At 66.2% G+C, this 26,632-nt stretch overlaps 3 protein-coding genes across 5 annotated transcripts in view; 2 read left to right on the top strand and 1 right to left on the bottom strand.

Moving 5' to 3' along the window:
• Positions 1-1,423: 1,423 nt before the first annotated feature.
• On the top strand, positions 1,424-6,451 carry LOC125091108 (tryptase-like). The gene is given in 8 exon segments (XM_047714548.1): positions 1,424-1,582; positions 1,837-1,885; positions 2,681-2,840; positions 4,679-4,728; positions 4,731-4,946; positions 5,265-5,410; positions 6,258-6,312; positions 6,315-6,451. Coding segments are annotated over 8 exon segments (972 nt in total).
• Positions 6,452-10,419: 3,968 nt separating this feature from the next.
• Positions 10,420-12,207, top strand: LOC125090219 (tryptase-like). The gene is made up of 6 exons (XM_047712757.1): positions 10,420-10,474; positions 10,684-10,744; positions 10,899-11,070; positions 11,165-11,430; positions 11,571-11,734; positions 11,893-12,207. The coding sequence occupies exons 2-6, from the start codon at positions 10,684-10,686 to the stop codon at positions 12,055-12,057; spliced, it is 828 nt and encodes a 275-aa protein (XP_047568713.1). The 5' UTR covers positions 10,420-10,474; the 3' UTR covers positions 12,058-12,207.
• Positions 12,208-16,289: 4,082 nt separating this feature from the next.
• The window catches only part of CACNA1H (calcium voltage-gated channel subunit alpha1 H), a 56,143-nt gene continuing 45,800 nt past the window's right edge, over positions 16,290-26,632 (bottom strand). For 2 of the 3 annotated variants that reach the window (XM_047712736.1, XM_047712737.1), the window contains 18 exons: positions 26,392-26,492; positions 26,139-26,262; positions 25,992-26,060; positions 25,691-25,875; positions 25,461-25,587; positions 25,198-25,323; positions 24,997-25,086; positions 24,602-24,794; positions 24,180-24,197; positions 22,750-22,901; positions 22,013-22,122; positions 21,725-21,858; positions 21,403-21,473; positions 20,288-20,366; positions 19,333-19,454; positions 18,830-19,223; positions 18,567-18,730; positions 16,290-17,956 (listed from right to left, as the gene is read on the bottom strand). In XM_047712736.1, coding sequence (XP_047568692.1) covers positions 16,949-17,956; positions 18,567-18,730; positions 18,830-19,223; positions 19,333-19,454; positions 20,288-20,366; positions 21,403-21,473; positions 21,725-21,858; positions 22,013-22,122; positions 22,750-22,901; positions 24,180-24,197; positions 24,602-24,794; positions 24,997-25,086; positions 25,198-25,323; positions 25,461-25,587; positions 25,691-25,875; positions 25,992-26,060; positions 26,139-26,262; positions 26,392-26,492 — 3,267 coding nt within the window. In that variant the 3' untranslated portion in view covers positions 16,290-16,948. The remainder of the gene's footprint in view (positions 17,957-18,566; positions 18,731-18,829; positions 19,224-19,332; positions 19,455-20,287; positions 20,367-21,402; positions 21,474-21,724; positions 21,859-22,012; positions 22,123-22,749; positions 22,902-24,179; positions 24,198-24,601; positions 24,795-24,996; positions 25,087-25,197; positions 25,324-25,460; positions 25,588-25,690; positions 25,876-25,991; positions 26,061-26,138; positions 26,263-26,391; positions 26,493-26,632) is intronic. The other variant, XM_047712738.1, reaches the window with a different exon arrangement.

The following is a 26,632-nucleotide window of genomic DNA, read 5'->3' as shown; positions in this document are numbered from 1 at the left end:
GTTTGGTGGAGAAAAACACCCCGGAGCTTGGGGCGCCTGGGTGGCTCAGTGGGTTAAAGCCTTTGCCTTCAGCTCAGGTCATGATTCCAGGGTCCTGGGATCGAGCCCCACATCGTGCTCTCTGCTCAACAGGGACCCTGCTTCTTCCTCTCTCTCTGCTTGCCTCTCTGCCTACTTGTGACCTCTGTCTGCCAAATAAATAAATAAAATCTTTAAAAAACAAAACACCCTGGAGCTCGATGGCGGGAGGGGGAGCAGCACTGGGAATGCACTCAAGGCACTGAGCCATGCACTCGCGCTGGTCCAGGAGTGGAATCGACGTTTCCTACATGAGAATGTGCTCAAACACGCGAAGACCCGCACCGGTGCCTGCGTTTATGAGGGGTCCGGCGAGGGGCCGAGGGCACAGTCTGAGCCAGACGGAAGGCCGCCCGCCCAGCACGGGCCACTCTGTGAAGAGCCAGACCTCCCGGCCCATGGCTGCCCTGCGCCCCCCAGGGCTGGCCCCTCTGCCTTCCACCTCCCCGGATGGACAGCATTTGCGGGAAGCCAGAGGCACATGGGGCGGGGGCAGGAAGGGGAGTGGCTGCCGGAGATAAGATGCGCTCAGGTGTCTCCTGCCTTGCCAGAGTCAACAGGGACACAGCTCCCTGGGGCCGGCAGCTCCCGGAACCTCCCAGGCCTTCCCGCTCTGTGTTTGTTCTGCACCTGGACTAGGCAGACACTGAAGGTCACTCCGGGCCGGGCTTCTCACCTCAGATCCCACCCCGTTCCCCAAAGCCTGATCCCTGACCCCTGGTGTGGCCTTGCCTTGCTGGGATGGCTGTGTCCCAGAGCCTGGGGCTGGGCCCCGGGGGGCCAGGGAGGGACCAGGCCCTCTTCCCCGAGGGCAGGGCAGGAGACAGAGCTGACAGCAGGACCCTGAGGGGGCTGGCTGGGAGGGACAGCTGTGTGACCACGGTTGTGACACCATTGCCCATCAGTGGGACCTAGCCAGCAGCCACAAGTGGGGAGTCTCCCAGGGAGGAGGTCGGTGGTGTCTGGGACAGTAACTTATCTTCAGGGGGGCCCTAGGGTCACTTCCTGGCAGAGGGGAAAGGGCTCTAGCCCGATGGGAGCTACAGCCAGGGCAGGAGGGAGCAGCTCTGTGTCAGGGAGCAGGTCCCAGCCTGGGGCGGCCTGGGTCTCAGTGATGGCACAGCCCACGTGGCAGGGACGGCTGACCTTTCTTATCTGTCCCTGGCAGGCAGTGAGGGGGTGGAGAGCTCTCCCAGGAACATCAGGAACCAAGCAATCAACTTGGCTGGCTGCCAGCACCTGGGGAACCCAGGATCCCTGTGCCCTGGATCCCTCTGCTTGACCCCCACCCCAACGCCCCAGTACCGCCCCCACACCAGCAGCCAGTGGCTTCTGTCCTGCCCTGATGCATCCGGGACCGCCAGGGACAGGGAAGAGATGGGAAACCAAGAGGGAGGGGCTGGGTGTCGCTCCAGGCCAGCGTGACACCATGCCAGAGTCAGGAGCCACCAAGGCTCACGGAGAACCTAGAGTCCCTGGCGGGTCGCGGCCGACATCTGTCCCGGTGAGGAGGGGGCTGTGGGGAGCAGGAGGGCCAGGTGTCCCCTCTCCAGCCCCCTGTCTGCCTGCGCTCATTCCCAGGGCGGGGTTGGTACGGACCCCCACAAGGGCAGGGTCACAGGCTGGGGGCCACCCGGTTTCTCCTCTCTGGAGCCCCCGGTCTTGGCTGTGGGGAGACCTGTGGGGAGGCTGGTCCCGCAGCCCCCCACCCCTGCCCACTGGGCTTCCCGCACTCTCCACCCCTGCCTCTGCCTGCAGATGTGGCTCCTCCCGGTGCTCCTCATGCTCCCGTTCCTGGGAGAAAGGGGTGAGTCCCCAGGCCAGAGCGCCCAGCTGCCTGGAACCCGGGCCTCTGACTGGGGGGACCCTGTCCACGACCCCCCCACCCGGGGCCTCCTGCAGCCACACGCATCCTCCACGGTCCCTCCTGGGCTCCTTGCTTCCCAGCTCCCCGGGAGACGGGGCGGGGGAGGGGGACACTCGATCCAGACCGTCCTTGGGTCCCCCCACAGCCCGCACCAGCGGGTCTGTGTGCGGGAACCGTCACAGCCGTGTGCCCTGCCGTAACCATCAGCTCTCAGGGTCCTTTACCTTGGAGCAGCTCCTCCGCGTGGGACTCAGGAGGACGTCGAGGCACGGGTTGGGAGACTGAGGCTTCTGAGCTGCCCCCCCCCTCCCCAAGCCGGGCCGGGACCACAGGCAGGACTTTCTGCCAACTCGTGTTATTTATGCTTCAAAATCGTAGTCGTGCAAACGCCGTCCAGGGCAGGAAGACGGGAGGTCCGCCTCCTTCTCCAACCCGGTGCCGCCAGCCACCCTCGGGGGCTGCTGACGTCTCGATTACTTACGATTCAGATGAAAAAGTCCGGTTCCCAATCCCAGGGACGCTTCCCTCCCGTGGCCAGGGGCCTGGCCCGCACTGGCCCGCACGCAGAGCAGGCGCACCGCCGTAGAGAGTTCCACTGGGCTGTGCTATCTGCGGTTCAGAAAGAGCTGGCTACGGCGTCCACGCTGGAGGCGGGAGGAGGGCCCAGCTCTCCGGCCCGGACCTGGGTCCTGTTTTCCCAGAGGAGCCCGGCCGGTGACCCCGTCTCTCCACCAGGGAGCGGCTTTAGCCCGGAGGCCCACATCGTTGGGGGCGCAGCGGCTGTGCCCCGGCAGTGGCCCTGGCAGGTCAGCCTGCGTGACCGGGGCCAGCACGTCTGCGGGGGCAGTCTCATCGGCCACCAGTGGGTGCTCACCGCCGCCCACTGTGTCTCCAGGTGAGTCCGGCCTCCCCACACCGGGTGGCCCGGGCCGTGAGATGCCACGGGGCCAAGCGCGGGGAAGGGGATCGTGGCTGCGGAACGGCACCTGGGCCCAGGTGGTTCGGAGCCCTGCGGCGAGGGCTGGGCGCCTCAGACGCCGGACACTCCTTTCAAATTAGGAAACAAAACACACTTTATTTATCTGAAGGTACTTGGAAGTCACGAACTTGTTTCCAATTTTGGGGACTGGTTAAAGGCACAGCCTAAGACCGATCATCTGAATCCTTTCTCGGTGCGCAGTTCACACTGCTGAGGGACCCCCCCCCCTCCACCTGGGAACACTCTGTCCTCCCAAACTGAAGCTCTGTGCCCATTAAGCTCTCAGACCCCCTTCCCGGCCCAGCACCCCCCTCTACTTCCGTCTCCACGGTTCTGATGACCGCAGAGACCTCATCGCAGCCAAATCCTACAGTCCATTTCTCCAGAGTCTGTCCTGTCGCACGGGGCGGAATGTCTTCAAGGGTCAACCACATTATGGCAGCGAGTGTCAGAAATTCCCTCCTCCTATTGCTGGACGTTGCCCCGCTGTGTGCATGCGCTGCACTTAGTTGATTCATTCCTCCCCGTTTCAGCGATTGTGAGTCTCGCGGCCCAGCGCGGGGCTGCGAGGAAGCAGAGAACGTTCCGGAGCTAGATGCCCCTTCATGATACTTGAAAACAAAAAGCAGAACAAAGCTCCCATAAAGCAATCGAGCACTGAAGTCTACAGAGAGAGACTCCACAATCAAGGTGTCCCTCCCGGAGCTGAACTATGGGGTCAGCTTAACCTTAGCAGACAGGATAATTAAAACACAACCGGCTGGTCCCAGGTGTCATTTTGGGGTAAATAAGCCTTGGCCATTTCATGCTGGGGCTGTTCCTGGAATGTCCTCGGGAGATGTCCAGTCCTGGAAATCATGACCGATGGCTACCGGGGGCTTCCTGCCCTAGTGCACAGTCCCAAGCACACTCAGGACAACCTCCATAGGTAGACACTTTTACCCCCAGGTTCCAGGATGGGAAACTAAGGCACAGAGAGGTGAGTGATTTGCTTGAGACCGTATCATAAGCAAAAGGCAGTTGCGGGATGTGGACCCCAAGGAAAGGGACACTGGGGTTAGCGGCAGTCCTGCTGGGACAGCTTATCCCTCCGGGGCACAGGCCTCAGGCAGAGAGTGCATGGCTCCCTGAGGACCTGCACTTTCAGCACAAGCTCCTGCTCTCCGCGCTTCCAAATGGGTCCTCCCCAAGGGAGACACGCTGCCTGCCCACCTGCTGTCCTCAGATGCCGGTGGGGGGCCTGCTGACACGCTCCACGCGTTCTGCAGCCCCCCAAATGCAGCTCCCCCAACTTGCACCCCTGCCTGCTCTGTGGGGTCACCACCCCAGCCCCTGCCGAGAACGTAGTCTCCCTGCCCACCACTCTGGCTCAGCCCGACCCTGCTCCCCCAGAACCCCGACCCACCATATTGGCGCTGCGCCCCAGCTGTCCGTCTGGCCCAGAAGAGCAGGGCTGTGTCTGCTCTGTCCCCACCAGGACAGGCCCTGCCGCTGGGAGGGCTAGCCACAGCCCAAGGCTGATCTCCGTCACCAGGAGCTGGACTTTACTTGGGAATCTCTCCGGGCCAGACAACACTTCTCGGGAACAAGGGCCCAGAGGGGAGCCCTGTGCTCCTGTGATCCGACTCAGAAGGCCAGGGCAGAGCAGAGGTCCCTTCGGCGCTACGCCCCCACCCCAGCGGAGCTAGCCCGGTGAAGCCAAGCCACCAGCCTCCGCCCTCCGAGCCCACCACATCCTCTCTGCTTCCCACCAGCTCCACGAGCCTGAAGGACCTGAGGGTCCAGCTGGGAGAGGCTGCGCTGTACTCCGGGGCTCCATCTCCGTGGCTGTCGTCTGTGCCATCCGGCACCCCTTCTTCACCGGGGACGCTCTCCAGGGCGGTGACGTGGCTCTCTTGAAGCTGGCACGCCCCATGCCTTTCTCCAGCACCATCAGACCCATTGCCCTGGCTCCACCAGGCGCGGACTTCCCTGCAGGCTCCCTCTGCTGGGTGACTGGCTGGGGGGATGTCCAGCAGGACGGTGGGTGAGGGGCAAGGGGCTCGGGGCTCGGGGAGCTGGCCCGAGGGGAAGGCACTCCAGGAGCGGAGTGAGTCACCCCAGTCTCCTCTCTGAGCCTCACATCATGGTAGAGGCTGGCCCAGGCCTCATTCCGCACCACTCAGCCCTGCCTTGGTCCCGCATCCGCCTCCCCACTGGCAAGACAGGAACGTAGGCCCTGGGAACAGATGCCATGGAGCTGCTGCTCTGGGCTGTCCACAGGGAGCTGGCTGGGGGCTCGGCGGCGCACCACCGCGCGGCCCCTGAGAGCGCCTAAGCCACTGTCCCTGTGTTCCACAGTGGCCCTGCCTGAGCCCCGCAGGCTGCAGGAGGCAGACGTGCGTGTGGTTGGCCTAGACAGCTGTCGCAGGCTCTACTACCCAGAGCCCATCACCAAGAACATGCTTTGCGCTGGTGACGTCCAGGGCCAAAATGGATTCTGTGAGGTCAGTCCCGTCCAACCCGCATTCCTGCCCCTGATGCACCGCAGGCTCTGGGAGAGTCACTGGACACCCCCCCAGGCCTCAGTTTCCCCAAAAGTGCAGCGGGAGTAGGAAGCGGAGCCCCCCCTTTCACAGGGAACCTGTGATGTAACTCCCTCCTCCGTGCTTAGCCAAAGGCTCTGGTCACCTCCCTAACCCTAAGAGACCCTGGGAAGCAGGCTGGATCCTGGACTTGGGGCAGGGGTGGCATCTTCTGATCTAGCTCCCCGAGGCCAAGGGCTTTTCTCACCCAAGGTAGAACAGCGTCTGGCTTGGAACCGGACTTGACAGTATTTCTCGTAATGAGTCCAGAACCATCCTGACAAAAAAAAAGCAGAACGCGCAGGCTCCAACTGTCATAGGATGTGAGCAGGTGTGGCAGGGGTGAGAGGGACAGGGGTCCAGGACCAGAGATGCCAGGCGACCTGTAAGGGAGGCAGAGTGCATTGGAAGAAGCAGAAAGGCTTTGGGAGAATAACAACAGCAACCATAAAAAAGCGACTGCATCCCAGCACTGCTTTTACTAGCTGTGCAACCTTCAGCAAAGTGCTTGACCTCTCTGAACCGTTAAAAACAAACAAAAAAAAGAGGCAGCTAGAGCTGATACGCAGGCTGCAGGGAGGAACAGCTCCAAGATGGAAACTGGGGCGACCACGCCAGCTACCTAGAGCCCCAAGGGGACCTCCCCCTGCCTCCAGCATCCGACCCTCTCCCACGTGCTCCCTGACGTTAGCCTCAGTCTGAGAGCTCCCACCCCTGCTCCGCAGACCAGAGTCCCACTGCCCCTGTTTGTCATTCCTGTTTCCTTCAGGGCGACTCCGGGGGCCCCCTGGTCTGTCAGCTGCGGGACAGGCGCTGGGTGCAGGCAGGGTGGTGAGCTTCAGCAGGGGCTGTGCTGAGCCCGGACTCCCCGGGGTGTATGCCCGGGTCTCTTCCTACAGGGCCTGGATCCAGCGCCACCTGCTCCCGCCCGGGCACTTTCGCAGGAACTTCCGCAGGGGCTGACCCCTCCCCTCTCACCTGCATTCCTCCACGGGTCTCCCACATGCCGAGCGCCCCGTCTCCCTTCCTTCCCGCTGGCTTTGCCCCTCGCGCTCAAACACCGCCGCCCGCCCCGCTCGGTGCCCGGGCCCCACCCGCCCCCGGAGCCCAAGTCCCGGCTCTAGCTGAGAGAGAGAAGCGGGCGGGAGGCGGGCAGTCTGCCTGGCACCCGCTGAAGGATGGTAGCACGAGGGGGGCGTGGGGGCGGCCCGGGACGGCCACCGCCGGTCCGCGCGGAATAAATGCTTGGCTCCCTGCTCCTCCGGTCACTTCCTTCCAACCGTGGGAGAGCGGCAGGACCGCGCGGGTGCGCTGCACGCGGGGGCGTGGGCGGGGCGAGGGGTGGGGGGGTCGTCGGTGGGGCCGGCGTGGGCGGGGCGGGGCGGGGGGGGGCGGGTCGTCGGTGGGGCCGGCGTGGGCGGGGCGGGGCGGGGGGGGGGGGTCGTCGGTGGGGCCGGCGTGGGCGGGGCGGGGCGGGGGGTGGGGTCGTCGGTGGGGCCGGCGTGGGCGGGGCGGGGCGGGGGGTGGGGGGTCGTCGGTGGGGCCGGCGTGGGCGGGGCGGGGCGGGGGGTGGGGGGTCGTCGGTGGGGCCGGCGTGGGCGGGGCGGGGCGGGGGGTGGGGGGTCGTCGGTGGGGCCGGCGTGGGCGGGGCGGGGCGGGGGGTGGGGGGGTCGTCGGTGGGGCCGGCGTGGGCGGGGCGGGGCGGGGGGGTGGGGGGGTCGTCGGTGGGGCCGGCGTGGGCGGGGCGGGGCGGGGGGTGGGGGGTCGTCGGTGGGGCCGGCGTGGGCGGGGCGGGGGTGGGGGGTCGTCGGTGGGGCCGGCGTGGGCGGGGCGGGGCGGGGGGGGGTCGTCGGTGGGGCCGGCGTGGGCGGGGCGGGGCGGGGGGGGGTCGTCGGTGGGGCCGGCGTGGGCGGGGCGGGGCGGGGGGGGGGTCGTCGGTGGGGCCGGCGTGGGCGGGGCGGGGCGGGGGTGGTCGTCGGTGGGGCCGGCTGGGCGGGGCGGGGGGGGGGGGGGTCGTCGGTGGGGCCGGCGTGGGCGGGGCGGGGGGGGCGTCGTCAGTGGGGCCGGCGTGGGCGGGGCGGGGGGGGGTCGTCGGTGGGGCCGGCGTGGGCGGGGCGGGGGGGGGGTCGTCGGTGGGGCCGGCGTGGGCGGGGCGGGGGGGGGGGTCGTCGGTGGGGCCGGCTGGGCGGGGCCGGCCCTCCCAGGAGACGCCCCGGGCTTCTTCTCCGGCCTGTCGGCGTCTCTCTCTGCAAGAGTTTTCAGCTTGCGGCTTAATGCCGGACTCCCCCGGGGCGCCGGACACCCGCCGAGGGAGCACAGAGGCCGGGAGCCCGGGCGCAGCCGGGCAGGGCGGGAAGCCGCTCCCTCCTCGCCGCGCCGCCCGCAGCCCCGGCCCCGCCCCCGCTTTCTCCATAGCCCCGCCCCCAGCGCGCGCCCCGTCCCTGCAGCCCCGCCCCCGCCCCTCTGAGCCCCGCCCCCTCTCCGCAACCCGACCTCCCGCCGGCCCTCCGCAGGGGGTTGGAGGGGGGTGATCCCGGCGCAGAGGGACCCCGGCACACAAGCCCCTCCCGACTGGTCTGCAGGGCTGCGCGTCCGCGCCCTCCCCTTGGCGGCTGGAAGGGAGGGACTTGGTGGCTGGGGGCCGGCTCTCCCTCTCGCTCAAATAAATAAATAAATATGTATATTTCATTTATTTATTATTATGTTTTTAAAGATTTTATTTATTTATTTGACAGAGATCACAAGTAGGCAGAGAGGCAGGCAGAGGGAGAGGGAGAGGCAGGCTCCCCACTGAGCGGAGAGCCGCATGGGATCCCAGGACTCTGGGAACATGACCTGAGCTGAAGGCAGAGGCTTTAACCCACTGAGCCACCCATGCGCCCCTAAATATGTATATTTTAAACACTTCATCTGCTAGAGAGAGAGAGAGGGAGACAGCAGACTCCCCGCTGAGCAGGGAGCCCCACTCCAGGACCCGGATATCAGGACCTGAGCCAAAGGCAGAACCCTCACTGACTGAGCCACCCAGGCGCCCCGACCAAAATCTTTTAAAAAAAATTCAAGTGTCCAAATCAATGGGTCAGACAAATGCATGAAATCAAGTAGCCGCCACCATGATCAAGTTTAGACACAGTTCCCTCTCTCCCTCTCTGCCCTCCTGTCTCCCGCACCCCCAGCAGAACAGTCCCACAGGGAGGCAGGACAGAGGACGGGCTGAGGGCAGGCCCCACCTGGTGCTCCTGCGCACCCCAAAGCTGTGGGCTTTTGTCCGCCCTTCGTCTGGCGATGAGTGGCCGGCTCAGGGACACAGACCACAGCACGACCAGGTCAGACCCGAGGTGCCACTGTGGTTTCCTCCTCAGCCAGGTGGGGGTGGGGATCGGTGCCCCCCACCTCCAGGAAGCCGTCCCCAGACTCCCCGTCCCCACACCCGCCCCGGGCTCCCGTGGTCTCTGCCGCACATCAGATGGGCACAGCGCCCAGCTGCTTGGCTCATGGCGGGCCTTCCTAACGGTCCTCCGTGTGGCCAGGGCCTCATGACTGAACCACTGAGCGGCCCTGGGAGGGGCTGGCCTTGCCTGCACCCGACCTGGGTTTGAGAAGGAAACTCTGAAGACCATCTGCGGAGCCCCTCCATGTCCCTGACACAGTGCCCTTTCTGTCCCCTTGACAGGAGAGCAAACTGAGGCATAGGGAGGGGTGTTCTGTCCCTGCATGCCTCCCTGCTCTGGTCCCCAGATGCCCTCCTGGGTGGGTGGGCTCTCCTGCTGCCCAGTGGATGTGGCTCATGTGGGCCTGTGCAGTGGCCCCTCAGTCCAGGAGGACCCCTCCTCCTTGTTCCCACCCTCACACTAGCTGCTCAGTTGGCTCAGGCTGCCCTTTGGCCTTGACTTTTCCTTGTCTGAGCTGGGCTTAGCTGTATCTGTGAACAGGAGCTGGGCTGTGTGGGTATGGTTTTCAGGGACATGGGACACCCCAGATGTAGGTTCACCCTCTGCCCTGCTCCCCTCCCCGGCCCAGGGCTGCTCAGGTCTGCAGCTCCGGGCTTGAAGGACCCTAATCCCGTCTTTCTGTACCTCCCCCCACCCCGTCCCCACGGAGCCTCGTGGGCTGAGGAAGGCTTGGACGTGCATCGGCGAAGAAGGCTCCTGACTTGGTCCTAGAACCTCACGTGACATGGAGATCCGTTCTAGAAGGATTAGAGGCAAACCTGTGTGTACACGTGAATGGATAAGAATTAAATCTGCAGTCTATAACACAAACACCTCCAATTTTACAAAGCAGACAAAACAGTTTTTAGCAACTGTGAAAACCAAAGCATAAAGGTGTTCAGTTAAAAATCTCCAAATGCTGAAAAGAAGCCAAGAGCTCTATCTGACAAACAAAGGGCTGAGCCAGAGGCGACAAGCCACTGACCGGCACAGGGAAGCTCCCAGCTGCCCCAGAAAGGAGACGCACACAACTCTCGAATGGAAAGGGGGCCTCCCTGATGGCAGTGTGGGGGCTGCAGGGGGTTCAGGGGCTGTGGGGTGGGGAGGTGGGCTGGAGGACCCGGTGAGCAGTAGGCTCAGGGAAGAGGGAGGAGGTGGGCGGGTGGACAGACGGGGTGGGGGGCCAGGGTCTATATGTGTGGACTGGTAGGCATCCTAGTCATCCAGAGCCTAGGGAGCCAACCATGCCTCCCTAGGCAGAGGGGTGTGTGTGTGTGTGTGTGTGTGTGTGTGTGAGAGAGAGAGAGAGAGAGAGAGAGAGAGAGAGACATCCTCTGCTTGGCTCTATGCCCACTCTTGGGGCCTGGGGACACCCAGATGGGCATCTGGGTGGTGGGGACATGTGCCTGCCGTAGGAGGGCCTTCCTCTGAATCGTCCACTCCCTTGACCCTGGATTGGAGGATGCAAGGCCCCTCCTCTGACCACATCCCAGCCAGGAAGGATAAATGGGCAGGGGAGAGTGGGCTGAGTTCACAGCAGCAGTGGTCGGCCAAGGTAAGCCCCCCACCCGAGACCCCAACATCTGGGTGTCGCTGCGGAACAGAGCAGAAGAGCCCCAGATCCAGAGCATCGAGACCCAGCCCCCTGGGACTTGACTGACCCCCCCCTGATTCCGGGGGCGGGGGGCATCACGCCATCCGCACGCCATACCCTGCAGACCCCAGCCAGGCCCCACTGCCCCCACCCCACACTGCTCCTTTCAGATGCCGAGTCTGCTGGCACTGGCTCTGCTGCTCCTGGGGAGCCTGGTCCACTTGGCCCATGGTGAGTTCTGACCTGGGCCTGCCCTGGCCCTGCCCCCTCACTCTGCACGCCCAGCGATGACGGGGTGGATGGTGCAGAGAAGCCCAGGGTCGGGTGGGGCAGGGAAGGGCCCGGGCCAGGCCATGTCCTGTGCTAAAGGCGCTTCTGACCCCAGCTTCAGGCCGGGCGCTGGAGCGAGTGGGCATCGTAGGGGGGAAGGAGGCCCCCGGGAACAGGTGGCCCTGGCAGGTGAGCCTGAGACTTCACGAAGGTTACTGGAAGCACATCTGCGGGGGCTCCCTCATCCACCCGCAGTGGGTGCTGACCGCAGCGCACTGCCTGGGACCGTGAGTGACCCCGGGGCCTGGGGGTGCTGGGGCTTCCTGGAGCTCCCCCTGGAGCAGCCTGCTTAGGCCCCAGGGGGCCGCCTGCTCTCCCTAGGCATGTCACGTACCCTGAAGAAGTCAGGGTCCAGCTGAGGGAGCAGCACCTCTACTATGGGGACACGCTGCTGCCCGTCAGCCGGGTCATCGCACACCCCTCCTTCTACATTACTGAGAACGGGGCCGACATCGGCCTGCTGGAGCTCGAGGACCCGGTCAACATCTCCCACCATGGGCAGCTGGCCACCCTGCCCCCGGCCTCAGAGACCTTCCCCATGGGGACGCCGTGCTGGGTGACAGGCTGGGGGGACGTGAAAAGTGGAAGTGAGTGTCAGGGGCAGCTGGAGGGCTAGGGTGAGCAGGGGTGGGTCGCGGCCCTGACCCAGCCTCTGGGACCCCCGCTGGGGGGCTCAGGGCCACGGTGGCTTTGCTCTCCTGAGTTGCACGCTCGCCTCTCCCTCCAGCGCCCCTCCCGCCGCCGTTCCCCTTGAAGCAGGTGAAGGTGCCCATCGTGGAAAATGGCATTTGTGACGCACAGTACCACCTTGGCCTCAACACTGGGGACAACACACAGATCGTCCGTGAGGACATGCTGTGCGCGGGGGGCCACAAGAGGGACTCGTGCCAGGTGGGCCCTCACGTCCTCCCCAGCCCCCACCCCCCACTCCCCAAGCCCCCACTGACCCGGTCCCCCCCAGGGCGACTCCTGCCAGGTGGGTCCTCATGTCCTCCCCCAGCCCCCAGCCCCCTGCCTCGCGAGGCTTCACTGACCCGTCCCCTCCCCAGGGCGACTCCGGAGGGCCCCTGGTCTGCAAGGTGAGGGGCACCTGGCTGCAGGCGGGCGTGGTCAGCTGGGGCGAGGGCTGCGGTCAACCCAACCGGCCCGGCGTCTACACCCGGGTCACCTACTACTTGGACTGGATCCACCAGTATGTCCCCAAAGAGCCCTGAGCCCAGGCCCCGGAGCTGCCACCTGGACAGGCGCAGAAGCCAGCCCGCTGCTGTCCCACAGCAGTGCCTAGGCGGCATCCTTCCGCCCACCTTCCCCATGCCCTGTTGGGGAGCCCCTGGTGGGCGCAAATCCTCATTAAAGTGGATGGAAGCAGACATGGTTGTTGGTTGTCGCTGCGGTTTGAGTCGCGCGGGTCACTGAGGGAGAGGGAGGGGTCCAGGGCACAGCCGGGTGTTTCTGCTGTCAGCGTGGGGCCTGAGCATGGGGGGTGGGGGTTGCTGCGAGATGTCCCCTGCCCAGTCCCTCGGACAAGGGTCCATTCTCAGCTCACGGTTTCGTCTCTTGGGGGAATGACATCGCCCATTCGGAATGGGGACAGCAAGGCAGACTCTGAGAAGATGTTTGTGGGGACACCCAGGCACTGCGAGGGGGTCGAGTGGGCACCGCCCCTGTGCCCTGTCTCCGATTCCCCGCACACTGTCATGTCTCACGGCCGCGCCCACTCCTGTCCCGGGCGGCCGTCCAGGCTGCTGCAGGGTGCAGGCTGTCCGCACTGGGGGGTCTCGGGACCACGTGGCTGTGGCTGTTGCTGCGCACACCCCCCGGTGATGGTGGCATGTGCGGCCGGGGGGCTGCTGAGGTCTGGGGCCTGCACGTCGTCCTCCCCTCTCTAGATGGGGCCATGGGCTCTGGCACGCTGCCCCCCTTCCCCCCCACAGGGGAGGGGAGTGTGCCCATTCCTCCCCACCCTGCTGCCCTCTTTGCTGGACTGGGTGGTGGTCTTGTTCCATTTTTAGTTGGTGTTTTCTGGAGTTTGGATGAGTGCAGTCCTTTCAGCAGGAGGCGGCCGTGCCCTGGGTGGGGGAGGGGAACGGCTGTCCACCCGCACCGTGGCAGCACCACAGCCTGGGGACCCTTCCTGAGTCCCTGCCCCTGCACACAGACGCCCAGCCTGGGGGTGTTCCAGCATGACCCTGGCCGTGGCCAGGTCGCCACTGACGCCCACACGAGGTGCGTGTTCTAGGTTGGGCTGCTTTGCACTCGGGGTTATAGGGCCCCTCACCCTGGGGTCTGGGCCCCGGGAGCCAGGACGTGGACTCCCGCTGCCCGCCGGGCCCCCCAGGAAGGGCCGGTCGCTGGTGCAAACTGTTCCTGTCCTCCGCCGATGGAGGAACTCATTCGTTTTCGGGTCCTCTAAAGTGGGGGGCTAACGTCCGTCTTTGGGGGTGCGTGTTCCCTCGGCCCCTGCTTTTCTGTGTAGACGCGGTTGTGCGCATGAACATACGGAGCGCTAAATCAACGGCTTGTTTTCGGGAGTTTTCTGGGCTCGCTCTTCAGGCCAGAAAGAACTTTCTAGATCCAACATTCACCTCTCTCCTTCCAGTTGTCGGATGCAAAGATGCACATTTAACCTTGGAGTCTCTAGAAATGACCTCTGTGACCTCTGGTCACAGGAAGGCAGGGGGCCTGGTCTTGGCACACAGAGCCCGGCGCGCACAGAGCCCTCGCTCTGCTGGAGCCACCGTGACAGATGAGGTCCTCGGCCCGGACTTATCACCGCGGTTGCGTGTCCACTCCAAGACCATGAAAGGAAGGAAGAACCCGGAGAGCTCACTCCTCCCCCCACCATCTCACCCCTCGGGGTCCCTTCCCTCGATTGTCAGCCTCACATATGTACACGCAAACCTTTTTTAAAAAAAGATTTATTGGAGAGAGAGAGAGGGAGAGAGAAGGAGCAGGGGTAGGAGCAGAGCGAGAGGCTCCGGAGCAGCCTGCCCCCTGAGTGCGGACCTCCATCTCATGACCCTGAGATCCCAAGCTGAACCGAAACCAGTCGGGGGCCCGACTGCACCCCCCCAGGTACCCCCACACTTAAACTTTCTTAAGAGCAGGTTGTGGGGAGAGAGACCGAGGGATGAGATCCAGAAGGGATGGACCCAGAAGCCCCTGGATTCCTTGAGATGGGGGTGAGGGTCCCAACCTGGGGAGTGGGGAGGGGGCCTCGGACCCCTGGCTTCCCCATCTGGTCCAGGCAGCTGAGGAGCGCATCCCGTCAAGCAGGGGCGGGTGAGAGACCTTTTACTGGGGAAGTCAGGCCACCCTTGCAGGGCAGGCTGAGCCCGAGGGGGTCGGCCCTCCCACCACCACCAGGCGACAGGAGACCCCGCTGGGCTGGGAGGGCATCCCCGGGCCAGGGGAGGGGGGCACCTCGGGACAGGACAGCCCCCAGGAGCTGAGTGAGGGGGTGCCGGTAGGGAGGAGGGTCCCCACTAGGGGAAGCGAACTGAGCCAGGACAGCGAGGGCCCTGAAGTCCTGCCTGTGGGGACCCGGGGATGACTCTGGAGGCTCAGGGGTCCTGGGCTAGTCTCCTCCAGACCTACCCTGCTCCCCAACACTGGGTGCCGTCAGGGCGGCCTGGGCCGAAAAGCTGCCACCCCCTCCAGGCTGGCAGGAGCAGGTACCCCTCCCGAGGCCCACTGCCCGGGTGGGGGGCCATCGGGCTCAGCATAGACCCCACACACAGAGGCGACGCCACTGTTGTCCTTCATCATCAGGACAAACGCCGACCACACCTTCTGAGCCTCAGCTCCCCACCAGAGGGAGACAAGCATGTGCCCCGAGAATCCACACCCCGAGAGGTCGTCAGGCAACCACCCCATGCCTTAGTTTCCCCGCCTCTCAGAGGGGACCGTGGACTTAGAGGGTCTCATAGGGACCCTCCCACCTGGCCTGTGACCTGCAGCTGGGCAGGGAGCGGGGGGCGGGTGCAGGCAAGTCCAGCCCCTCCCAGGGCCGCTCAGCGGTTCAGTCATGAGGCCCTGGCCACACGGAGGACCGTTAGGAAGGGCCCGCCATGAGCCAGGCAGCTGGGCGCTGTGCCCATCTGATGTGCGGCAGAGACCACGGGAGCCCGGGGCGGGTGTGGGGACGGTGAGTCTGGGGACGGCTTCCTGGAGGTGGGGGGCACCAATCCCCACCCCCGCCTGGCTGAGGAGGAAGCCACAAGGAGTTTGCACATAGGGCACCTCAGGTCTGATCTGGTCGTGCTGTGGTCTGTGTCCCTGAGCCGGCCACTCATCGCCAGACGAAGGGCGGACAAAAGCCCACAGCTTTGGGGTGCACAGGAGCAGGTGGGGCCTGCCCCTTGGCCCCTCCTCTGTCCCTCCCCCGCACCACAGGTATATGGTGCTCCCTCTACTCCCCGCCCTAGGCCGACGCATGCAGGGCTCAGGTAGCCCCCTGACCCTGCAGGACCCAGCCATCGTGAACCTGAGGCATAGTGAACCCCTGCCCAGCTGGTACCTGATGGGGGACCTGTGAGTGGCTGGGGGTGGGGGAGGGCAAGGGCTTCTGCCAATTCTGTGGGCCTCCGGCTGGGGTCACTTTTCCAGCAATCGTGGAGTTGAGCCCCTCAGCTGGACACCCTGGCCCCAGGAAAGTTGTGGCTGAGAGAGATTGGGATGAACCTGAGGGTTGACACGAGAAAGAGTCCCTTGGTGTCTTGGTGTCTGCCCTGCCCATTGGGGTCAGAGTGCAGGACTCTGGCCTCAGCCAGGTGGGGCCTCCTGCCACCCAGAACCCCCCACCCAGAGGTGGCTGTGGTGGGCCATGGCCGGGTTCCTGCTTTGCTGCGTGGTGGGAAGGGCCTGAGCCCACCCTGGAGCCAGCCAGCATGGTCACAGCCATCGCCAGCAGGGATCCCAAGTCCTACCCTGTCTGGGCCATCAGTACCCACTCTCATGCCTCCCACGAGCCCTGGGTCCTGAGAGGCCAGTAGGGCACCAGGCCCGTGAAAGGTCAGGGCCAGAGCCTGGAAGGAGAGGCCAGCGCCCTGCAGAGCCTCAGCGGCTCTCCCCAAGGGCCCCCCGCTCTGCCCTCAGCACCCCTCCATGCCTGAAGCCTGGCAAAAACTTGCCCCGAACTTTCCCCAGCATGTGAGTGGTAACCCATGAACTTGGCTCCTACTGGGAGCCTGACTCCTCCCTCAGCCACCCGAGGGGACAGGCTGAGCCTCTGGGGGACCCCGTGGCTGGTGGCACAGCCGGCCGTAGCCCCGCAGCCCCCAGCCCCGCTCTCGGCAAGGTGACGGCTCACCACGCTCCCATGCAGTGGTGGGGGTCCCACCAGCGGCGATACAGTGCGTTTCTTAAATAAGTTAATATTTATTCCGTTTGGCTTTGCCTCCCATCCCCGCTTCCGTCCCCTTAAGAAGCCAAATGTCCCATATCATATTATTGCAACGTTTAACCTGAATTTATGAAAGAAAGGGCCACGAGACACAGGGGGTCGGCGGACACCTCAGCCCGGGCCCAGGTGGGGCCGCCGGCCGTGCAGGGACCCCACTGCCCCACAACGTGGGCGTTTCTGGAACACCCGAGGGCAGAACCGTGGGGCGTCAGAGACGGTGACAAGGAGTGGGGACAGACAAGTGAGAACTCAGACTGAGTGACAGTGAGCGTGGCTGTGGCGGCCCCGGGGACCAAGCTGCCACCCAGGAGGGCACAGGCGGCCCCAAGCACGTGTTCCCTAGAAAAGTAAGTGGGTGTGAGAACGGGGCGCACCCAGGCAGCCTCGGACCGCTTCCTCCCAGTCGTTTCCCCATCTGTCGCGGGGCACAGCAGCTGTCGGCGCCGGCGCGGCCTCAGACCACGGTGGCGAAACAGAAAAACCCACCAGTTGGAGTCGGCAGGCTGAGGGGCGACCCCCCCGCTGCGCTCTGCTCCACCCAGACCTGGCATCCGCCTCCCTCCCCGGGCGGACGGCCTCGCAGGCCTCTCTGCTGCAGCGGGCCCTGCGCTGGGGACCACGCACAGCCCCGCCCGGGGCTGCCACCCCGCCGGGTGCGCACCGGCCCCGCTGCTCAGACCTGTGTGGCACCATGCCCTGAGCTACACGGGCCTGTCTACGCTGCCCCCGGGGGTGGGGGTGGCTGGGGGAGACCCTGCTTTCTTTGGGGGACTCTGGAGGACTTTGAGGTGCAACCCCCATTCCTTCTCTGGGGGGTCGCTGGAGGACACAGGAGGCTCTGTTTTGTGGGGTTCAGGAGGCACCGTGGCCCCTGAGAAGGAAGCCCTGGGTTCTGGGGCCACATTGTGGCCACCGTCCAAAAACGGGCCTCCGCCAGGGCCCCCCACGTCCAGCGGCTCGAAGGCGAAGTTGGGGACGGTCAGGTGTTCCGCGCGGCAGGCGGCCTGAGCCCGCCGCTCCCCCTTGGCTCCAGGGTCCACCCCCACCCCCTCCACGGGCTCCAGGGAGTCCCTGTGCGGTACGACCTCACAGGACGGGGTTCGCCGCCGCAGAGTGGTGCTGCTGCCCTCGGCTGGGGGGGGCCGGGCCGTGCCCTCGTCCTCCACAGGGGGGTCCACGGAGATGCAAGGGGGGCTCATCTTCTTCTTCCTGCGTGCCCCCAAGGCTGGCTCGGCCTCCGGCGCCCGAGCCTTCACCTCCCGAGCCTCCGGGGGCCCGTCCCCGCCCCCCTGCTCCCCGGAGGCCCGCCTGTGCTCATCTGCCTGGCCCGGCTGTTCCAGGAAGCCCTGGGTGTCCATGCCGTAGAGCCCGCACAGGTCCGGGTCTCTGCCTCCCCCTCCGCGGGCAGTGGGTGAGGCTGAGGGGCTCCGGGCCGAGCTGGTGATGTGGCTGACCTCCTCGTCAGCAGGATCTGGGGTCTCGGCCGCCTCCCCTCCTGGGGCCGGCGGCCTGCTGGAGACACAGCGCTGTCCAAACGTGTGTTTGCGGGTGCGGATGCTGCTGGGCCGCGGGGACCGGGGTGGGGACCGTAGGGAGGGCCCCAGGGATGCCTGCCTCACGGGGGTCTTCCTGCCAGGCTCCCCCCAGCCCGGGCCACTGTCTCTGGGGCTGTCAACGTGTCCTTCCTGCGAGTCCGTGTGCATGGCCTCCTGCAAGGAAGGACCCGGGATCGGATGCGGAAGGCTGGGCAGGACCCGGCCGGCAGCTAGGAACGCAGTAGCTGTGCTCCCCAGAGAAGCCCCAGACTGGGCTTATGAGCCCCAGACGAGGAATCAGGGATCAGCCCTGATATGTGGCTGAGAGCCACTGTGGAGCAGGGGGAAGGGGAGGGACGACACTCTGGGCCCAGCCCTGCCTGTGCCAAACACAGGGCTCGGAACCAGGCTGTGTGCAGATGCTCTCCACGGGCGCTGGTCATGTTGGCGGGACCGTGAGGATGGGGGGCTGTGGGGCCGAGCCCCTGTGGGTGGAGCCTCACCCTGCCCAACACCACCCCGAGAACAGGGGTTGTTGGGGAGGGAGAGGCTCTGAGGCTGTGGGGCTGGAGTGGTCTGTGGGTACAGGTGAGGCTTGGGGTGCTGCCAGGTCCTGAGGCCGCTGTCCAAGCAGATGGAGTCCCCAGGGCCCTGCACTCTGTCTCGGGTTCCAGGGACGCACTCCTGCTCTCTTCTCTGGGGTCCCCGTCCCTCACCCTTTGGATGGGGGAGCCACAGCAGAACCCCCAGGTCTGGGCCACGGACCTGGGGCAGCTTCTCCTACCTGTCTGTAGAGCAGCCGGCTGAGGCTGGGGGAGCGGGCTGCACCCCGTGGGGACAGGGCGTGGAGCGTGTCGCTGTCCCGGGCTGGGGAGAGTGTGGCCGTCGAGGGGGCCTGGAGAAAGCTGCAGGGCTCCCCGGGTGGGGGGTGTGCAGAGGTCGCCGGGCCTGGGGCAGGAAAGTGGGCGCCCTGCAGCAGCCAGCACCCTGCTGGGGCCCGTCCCACCTGTCCTGCCTGTGTCCCCGGACCGTCTGCAGGGGCCGTACCAGCGGCGTCCGCTTCCCGTGGCGGGCGGGGGTGTGGGGCTGAGGCGGGTGCCACTGGCCGGAACATGTAGCTGTCATTGGGCAGGGACAGCACCCTGGACACGGACACCTTGCGCACCACCAAGAGGCCAGGGGCGTCCGGGCTGCGCGGGGCCGCAGGCGGGGGCCCGGCGGGGGGCCCCGGGGCCTCCTCCAGGTCCGGCTCCGCGTCCAGCTCTGCGTCTTCGCGGGCCTCCTTGTTGCTCTCCTCCAGGTGCTTCATGAGCACGGCCACCACCACGTTGACCAGCACGAACTGGGCCACCAGCACAAAGGTGACGAAGTAGATGGGGGAGATGGCGGGCAGGTAGCTGAGGCAGTGCTTGTCCTCGCGGGCGCACTCCCGCAGCGTGTCCTGAGGGCGGGCCGGTGGCTCAGGGACTGGGAGGGGCACCCTGCCTCCTGGCCCGCAGCCCCCAAGGGGCACCTTCCCTGGGGGGGCACCGCCGGGCCCACGCCGGTACCTTCATGATGCCGTTCCAGTTGTCCCCGGTGGACACGCGGAACAGTGTGAGGAAGGCCATGCCGAAGTTGGAGAAGGTGGCGTGCCGGCTCAGGCCCTCACACGGGTTGTCCTCGCTGCACTCTATGGGGAGACCCTCACCCCGTTAGCCCACCGGCACGGCAGGGGCAGGGCATACCAGACCCCTGGGGACTACGCTGACCCACTGTGGGCCCCGCCCTCCCCTGGGGAAAAAATTCTCTTCTCTGAGGGTAAAGGGCCCAGGCGGGTGGGCACGGGGCTCTATGGGGGCTGCATCCTTTCACAGCGGGGGCGGAGGTGGGGGGACAGGACTGCTCCCCTCGAAGCAGTGGAGGCTGCCTCTGGGCCTGGAGTCTCAGACCTGGGGCTTTCCCGACGGACATGGTCCCTGTGGGTCCACAGGTCAAGCCGTCTGGGGCAGCTGGGCACGGCTCAGCCCCAGCAGAGGGCTCCCATGCTCCCTAGCCTGCCTGCGGGGTCAGCACAGTCTTGGGCCTCAGCAGCGGGACAGGGGAGAGGGAGGCACCGTGAATGATGGGCCAGGCCCCGAGTCGTCAAGGCTGAGATCTGGGGCACCAGGTGCCCTGGGCAGACCTGAACTGGGACGGACAGGTCAGTCACCTTGTGGACAAGCCCCCCCGGGGGGGGGTGTGTGTGTTCAGCTAAACCAGGTGCCCAGGAGATCCCCCAGGAGCTCTGCGGTCCCAGGAAGCCCTGTCAGATCCCACCCAGAGCCTCGGGCCTGGGGGACGAGGGAGGACAGGGGCAGTGTCTGTACCCCACAGAGCACACGAAGTTCAGGAAGACTCGAGCACACGTTCGTGGCTGCACAGGGCGTGTGTGTGTCCACGTGTGCACGCGTGGAGATGCTCCCGTGAGGGTCTGCCCGGCCGGCACCCAGGGTCCCTGGCCTGCGGGCGGGGCTGTGCACTCACCGAGCCTCCCGAACAGCTCCACCCCCAGGGCAGCATAGATAAAAAACAGGAGCATGAAAAGTAGGCCGAGGTTCCCTACCTACACGGGAAAGAAGCAGAATGAGGTCAGGGGCCGCCCCAGCCCCTCCCCGCGCTGGGCACCTGGCGCCCCGCCTCGCGGGCCTCCCCCGCGTCCCAGCCAGGCTCCCCAACACGACCTTGGGGCTTTGCTCTGACCCATGTGTCCCCGCACCCGAGCTCTGCAATCCCTGTCTTATCCCGCTGATGCCCAAAGCCTCCCCCGCAGCATCCCCATCTCGGTGCCTGCTCTCCTCACACCTATCCTGCACCTTGAACCACAGACCCCACCGCCCACAGCCCCTCTGCCGCTTGGACCCCACCGGTGGACCCCGCACAGGGCCTGCCTCCAGCCTTGGGGGCCCCACGGGGGTCAGCCGTGCAGATGGAAGGGGCCCCGACCCCTGTCCCCTGCCTGCTTGTGGGTCTTGCCAGCCCGTCCTCCCCCTGGCTCGGCACGGCACCCCGTGACCCCTCTTGTCGCTCCCATAGACACGGGCTGAGGGGCTGCTGAGGGCGTGGCTGGGGCCCACTGAAGTGGGGAGGAGGTCAGGTGCCGTGAGGGTGAGTGAGCGGCCAGACAGGGGGACAGCCAGCACGGCTGCATGGACAGACAAGAGGACACAGAGTGGCTGAAGGGCTGGAGGGCCGGCAGAGAGACTGAGCACAGCATAGAGGACCCGAGTCTCCTTCAGCTGAAGAGGCCCCAAAGCATCGGGGCCGGCACTGTTAGAGCACCAAGGGAGGACCCGGGGCTGGGGCCGGAGAGGAGCGGGACCAGCGGCCAACACGTGGTCCCCTGAAGTCCGATGAGCGCATCGGGACCACGTTCCCTGCCCGCCGCATCCAGAGCTGGGCTGGGGGCACTAGTTTCTGGTCTTTCCCAACAAGCTGAGGCCCGGAGGGCGCCGGCCCCTGTGCCCGCACAGCTGAACTGCGCCTGCGAGCTGGAGGACGTGAGCGCCACCGAGCTCGGTCCGCCCACGGCTTGTGCTCCTGGGGTGTCTAACATGCGCCCTCAGGAAGGGACCGCGGCCCGGCCCGCACCACGGACCTACCTGGGGCAGGGCTTGAACCACCGTGTCCAGGAGCGCCCGCATGCCGGTGGCCATCTTCAGCAGCTTCAGCACTACGGCCGGGAGCCGAGCATCAGGAGGGGGCATGCGGCCTGGGCCCGGCAGACCCTGACCCTCCCTTGCTGGGGGCGAGACCAGGGCCCACCCCCGTCCCTTAAGCTCCCTGATGCCACACATTCCCCGGGCAGAGGCTGCAGGGTGAGTGGAGGAAGGACACTGGGCTGGGGATGGGGAGCCCGGCAGCAGGGCCACCCCCTGCCCCCGCCAGCCTCGGGGCACTGGGAAGAGCCGGCGGGCCACCTACCGCGGGCGATGCGGAGCACACGCATGATGCGGATAATGGTGGGGTTGATGGGCAGCGCGGCGCTCATCTCGATCTCTTCCAGCGCGATGCCCATGATGGACAGCAGCACGATGGCCAGGTCCAGCTGGTTCCACCTGTGCCGGGGGTGGGGCGGGCTGAGCACCGCCTCCCTCTTGCACCCACTGCCCAGCCCCCGTGCTGCTCAGGTGGGCTTGGGGGAGAGGAGGGGCACAGCTCTTGCCTGACCTCGCCCCAAGGACCCTCCCGGCCCTGGCACGGCCCCCACACCTGTCCTTGAAGAACCTCCGGAACCCGAAGGCCACCAGCTTCAGCGCGGCCTCGAAGACGAAGACGACGGTGAACACGTAGTTGCAATACTTGAGGGCCTCGTCCAGCGACTGCGAGCAGAGCGTCAGGCTGTGGGGGCCCCCGGCTCGCAGCACCCCTGTCCGGCTCAGCCTGCCCCCCTCTCCTCTGCACGCAGGGCGGGGCGAGGCCCCCAAGGTTCCCTTGTGGTGTTCTGAGCCCGCAGGTCCGGGGCACCTGCCCCTCCCAGCCCAGAACCCCTGCCCACCTGCACTCAGTCCCCACCCACATGGCAGACCCAGCTGAGACCACTCCCTTCCTCTGCAGAGGTGGGGTGGAGAGAGGAGTCCCTTCTTTAGAGCAGGGCAGGGACACAGATACAACGTCAGCACGATAAAAAACTAAGCGCCTTCCACTTGGCCAGCTTGCTCCTGGGCAGCTGGGCTCACAGATGTGGCCCCAGCCAGTGTTTCCAGACTGTGCGGAGGGCCCTTCGGGGTCGGTGGCCCTCGGAGCGTCACCCACACCACACCTCCACATACCCTGGGAAGCCCGGGCAGGGCTTGGCCAAGACCGCAGACTTGGGACCCCCAGTACTGATCCAGGCCACCCCCTGAGCGCTGGGCCCCACCTAGGAGTCCGTCCCCACCCGGGGGGCTGTGTCCCTGCGCCTGTCTTGGAGGCAGGTTGAGCGGGCATCTCCAGGCACCGGGCCCCACCTTGGGCTGGTTGTAGTGCTCCATGGACATGGTGATGACGTTGACCCCGATAATGAACGTGATGAAGAGATCGAGGTAGTGGCTGGTGCACAGCGCGTGGATGGAGCGGCGGGTCGGCGAGTAGTCCGCGTAGTAGGGGCGGCGCTGGGCCTCTGCGGGGAGAGGGTGTCTGTGAGCTGGGGCGGGGGCTGCCTGTGCCCCGGTGGCACTAGGATGTCCCTGCTTGTCTGCTGGGAGGGGTACAGCATGAGGACTGCTGGGGGAGGGCCCTGGGCTCAGACACAAAGCATTTACCGGAGCCTGGAGGAAAGGATTTCTTCCAGGAAGGGGGGCCCTTCTAGGTGGAAAACGGCTCCCTGTGAGCCCAGCTCCCACTCCTAGCTGGAACCACAGGTTAGGGGCTGGGGCAGGTCACTGTGTGATCTCCTGGGAGCCCTGGCCCTGGGACAGGTGCTAGGTGTGGGCCAGGCAGCAGAGATCCCACCTGCGCCCTGGTCGGTCCCCACCCAGCCAGGGGCTCCTGCCATGTCGGGGTGCAGACACCTTGATGATGGACACTGAGCAGACAGGGGCCTTCCTGGGTGCAGGACCAGTCCCGTCCCCAGCCCCAGCGGTTGCTGGGCATGGGGGCCCACTGCCCCCTGCTCCATCTCAGCCTGGACATGAGCTGCCTCTGGTCACCAGACCCACAATGTCTCTCCTCCTTGTACTCTAAGAACTCAGTGGCCACTCCCTGCTCTCTGGGCTCTGCCGAACCTCTGGTCCATCTGACGCTGATGCCCATGACCTGGGGAGGGCCCGTGCCAGCCAACGGTTCTGCCTGCACTAAACCCTTTGGAGCTTGTCAAGATCCACTGAGCACTGGGTAAGGGGGCAGCTGCCACCACTGGACATGGGAACAATCCTGGGTCACAGAGCCCCGCGTAGGCAGCGCCCAGCATGACAAGAGCTACAGCTGCCCTGGCCGGATGGCTCAGGGCCTGGGAGGGCAGGGGCTGATGGGCACTGACCCCACCCTGGGACCCTCATGCCCCTCGGGCTGGCATGCAACCACTAGAAAGATGGTTCAGCTCGTCAGGCTGGCAGCCAGGCAGGCGGAGCAGCCACAGGCGGGTGGGGGTCCCAGAGGGCAGAGCCGCAAGCAGGCATGCAGCCAGGCAGGGGCCGGGGCCCAAGCTCAGAGGCAGCAGCACGACACCGGGCAGGTGAGCCAGCAAATCCTCTTCGCTCGCACTGAGGCCTGGCGCCCACCCCCCGCCACCCTGTGCCCGTCTGGCAAGCAACCCCAGCAGGCCCGGCACCAGAGCTGGCAACGTCCACCCCTCCCCACGACAGCCACGGAGAAACCGAGGCCGGGCCCACCCACAGCCCCACGCGCAGGCGGGCAGAAGCAGGGCTGACACGTGCGGGGCGGGGGTGGGGGCAGATACCTGGGCTGGGGGAAGTGCCTGGAAAGACAAGGAGATGGTCTGAGCTGGCCTCGGCGGGGTTGGGCGAGAACTCCACACGGGGCAGGCTGGGCGGGGACACTCAGCAGGCCCCCTGCTGCCCCCAAGCTGACAGGGACTTCCCTAGGACCCTGACTACCTCTGGCAGCTTCGCTTGCTCAACCCGTGGCCCGCGAACTCTCACGGGCGCGAACCGTCCCCTAAAGCCACGGCCGTGAAGACCACGGGTCTCGTTCACGTCCTGTGCCGCTCGGGAGGAGACCCCCTCCTCCTGCCATGCGGCCCTCCCTGCCCCGGCCATCCGGGGGGTGCTCGGGTGCTGGGGCCCGGAGCCCGCCTCTCGGCCGGCGCCCGGATCGCAGGGCACGGGGCGCGGGGACCGACTGCCGCCAGCAGTGCCTTACTCCTGCGCTTGCGCTGCAGCCGCCGCTGCCGCTTCTCCTCGCGCCGCCGCGCCTCCTCGGCCTCCTGGTGCTGCCGGCACTTGTGGAAGTTCTCCACCACGACGCCCACGAACATGTTGAGCACAAAAAAGCTGACGATGAGCAGGAAGGAGATGAAGTAGAGCAGCATCCAGGGGTTGTGGTTGGGCACGGGCTGTGGCACACAAGTGACACGTGGGTGCCCGCTCCCCGCTCCGGGGCACCCCTTCTCAAGGATGGCACGTGCCCTCCGGGGTCAGAGACGGGGCCCCGAGATGGCCGGAAACCAGCCTCCTGGGAAAAGGTTCCTCGAGATGCCCGGAAGCTGAGGGACTGGGGGTCCCCGCGGGAGGTGGGCGCTGACCCCCGCCCCATACCTGCTGGTCTATGCCCACGGCGTCCAGCCCGTCATACATGATGTTCACCCAGCCGTCCTTGGACGACAGCACAAACAGGGACATCAGCGCCTGTGGGGGCAGAACAAGGCGGGTCACTGCAGCTCTGCGCCTACCCAGGGGACCACACCACCCAGGCTGACCGCGGTGCCGGTCCCCGCCCCCACCCGAGGCCCTGCCCACCTGGCCCAGGTTGTCGAAGTTGTACTTGCGCCGCACCCAGCGGTAGTGAGCCGCCCAGCACTCGGCCTTGGTGGAAATGTTCCTGGTGTCCGCGCCTTCGCAGTAGTAAAACTTGCCTTTGAAGAGCTGACCACGGGGCAGAGGTCACCCCGCAGCCTGGCCCCGCGCCCCCGGGCCCCCAGACCCACCCCCACACGACCCTCTCCGGGCTGTCGGGCCGCTGCGGACCACAGCCAGATGCCCAAGGCAAACAGGACGCGTACCTGCACCCCCAGGATGCCAAAGATGATGAAGAAAGCGCAGCAAATGAGGACGATGTTCCCGATGGGCCTGAGTGACGATATCAGGGTCTCCACCACGAGCTTGAGGCCTGGAGCTCGGCTGATGACCCTGGACGCACAAAGTGAAGGCGGGTCCCTGATCCCAGCCCGTAGCCCGCGCCGGCCCCGCGCGGCCCCGTCGCCCTCTGGCCCGCAGCCCCTGCCCCGCCCACCTCAAGGGCCGGAGCGTCCGCAGGAGCCTCAGCACACGCAGGATGCCCAGGATCTTGGCGCCCCCCGCCGAGGCCATGGCTACGATGATGTCCACCAGGGACACCAGGACCAACAGCCCATCCAGCACGTTCCAGCTGCTCTGCAGGTAGGCGTGACTGCCGGAGACCAGGCCCAGGGCTACCACCTGGGAGGCGCAGGGGGAAGGAGCGCAGGTGGGTGGGGGGTGCGAGGAGCACAGAAATTGGGGGCTGCCCTGTGGGCTGCCGGGCGGGCGGGCGGGGATCCCCCCAGGCCTGGTACCTTCACCATCATCTCGGCCACGAAGATCGCTGTGAAGATGTAGTTGGAAACGCTGAGGAAGACGCGCTCCTGCAAGCACAAGGCGGTGGGACGGGCCGGCCACGCCCCCCTCGACCCCCCCCACCCCCGGCTGGAAGGGCGCCTCACGGTGCTGCCCGGGTCGATGTCGGGCCTCTCTAGGGCGATGGTGATGCAGTTGAGAAAGATGAAGACCAGGACCACGTGATCGAACATCTTGTGGGCGATGATCTTCTGGCAGGAGACCCGGAACCTGGACGAAGGGCGGGAGCCAGTGAGACGCAGGGGCAGGCCCGGGACAGGGCCCACGTGGTGGGGACCGCAGGGGGCAGGGTTGGCTCCACGCAGGCCCGCCCCTCAGCTGGCGCGCCCCACCCCTCACCTGTTCTGCGGAGAGAAGAGGTACAGGGCCCAGGGCTCGCGGCTGCGACACCATGCGGGCTTGTAGGGTTCCAGCACCTTGTGCAGGCGCAAGCAGCAACTCTGGTGGGGGAGGTGTGCAGGTCCTCAGGGCCCCTCCCTGCCAGCCAGCCCCTGGGCTCCCAACTGGCCCACCCGGGGCACTGAGACCCACATGGGGAGTCCATGGGAACCCCCTCCCCAAACTGACCTCCATCCTGCAG

The sequence above is a fragment of the Lutra lutra genome, chromosome 18 (assembly GCF_902655055.1).
Source record: "Lutra lutra chromosome 18, mLutLut1.2, whole genome shotgun sequence".
NCBI classification, from domain to species: Eukaryota; Metazoa; Chordata; class Mammalia; order Carnivora; family Mustelidae; genus Lutra; species Lutra lutra.
Note: the sequence above shows the minus strand (reverse complement) of the source record. Positions and strands in the feature narration are given on the sequence as shown.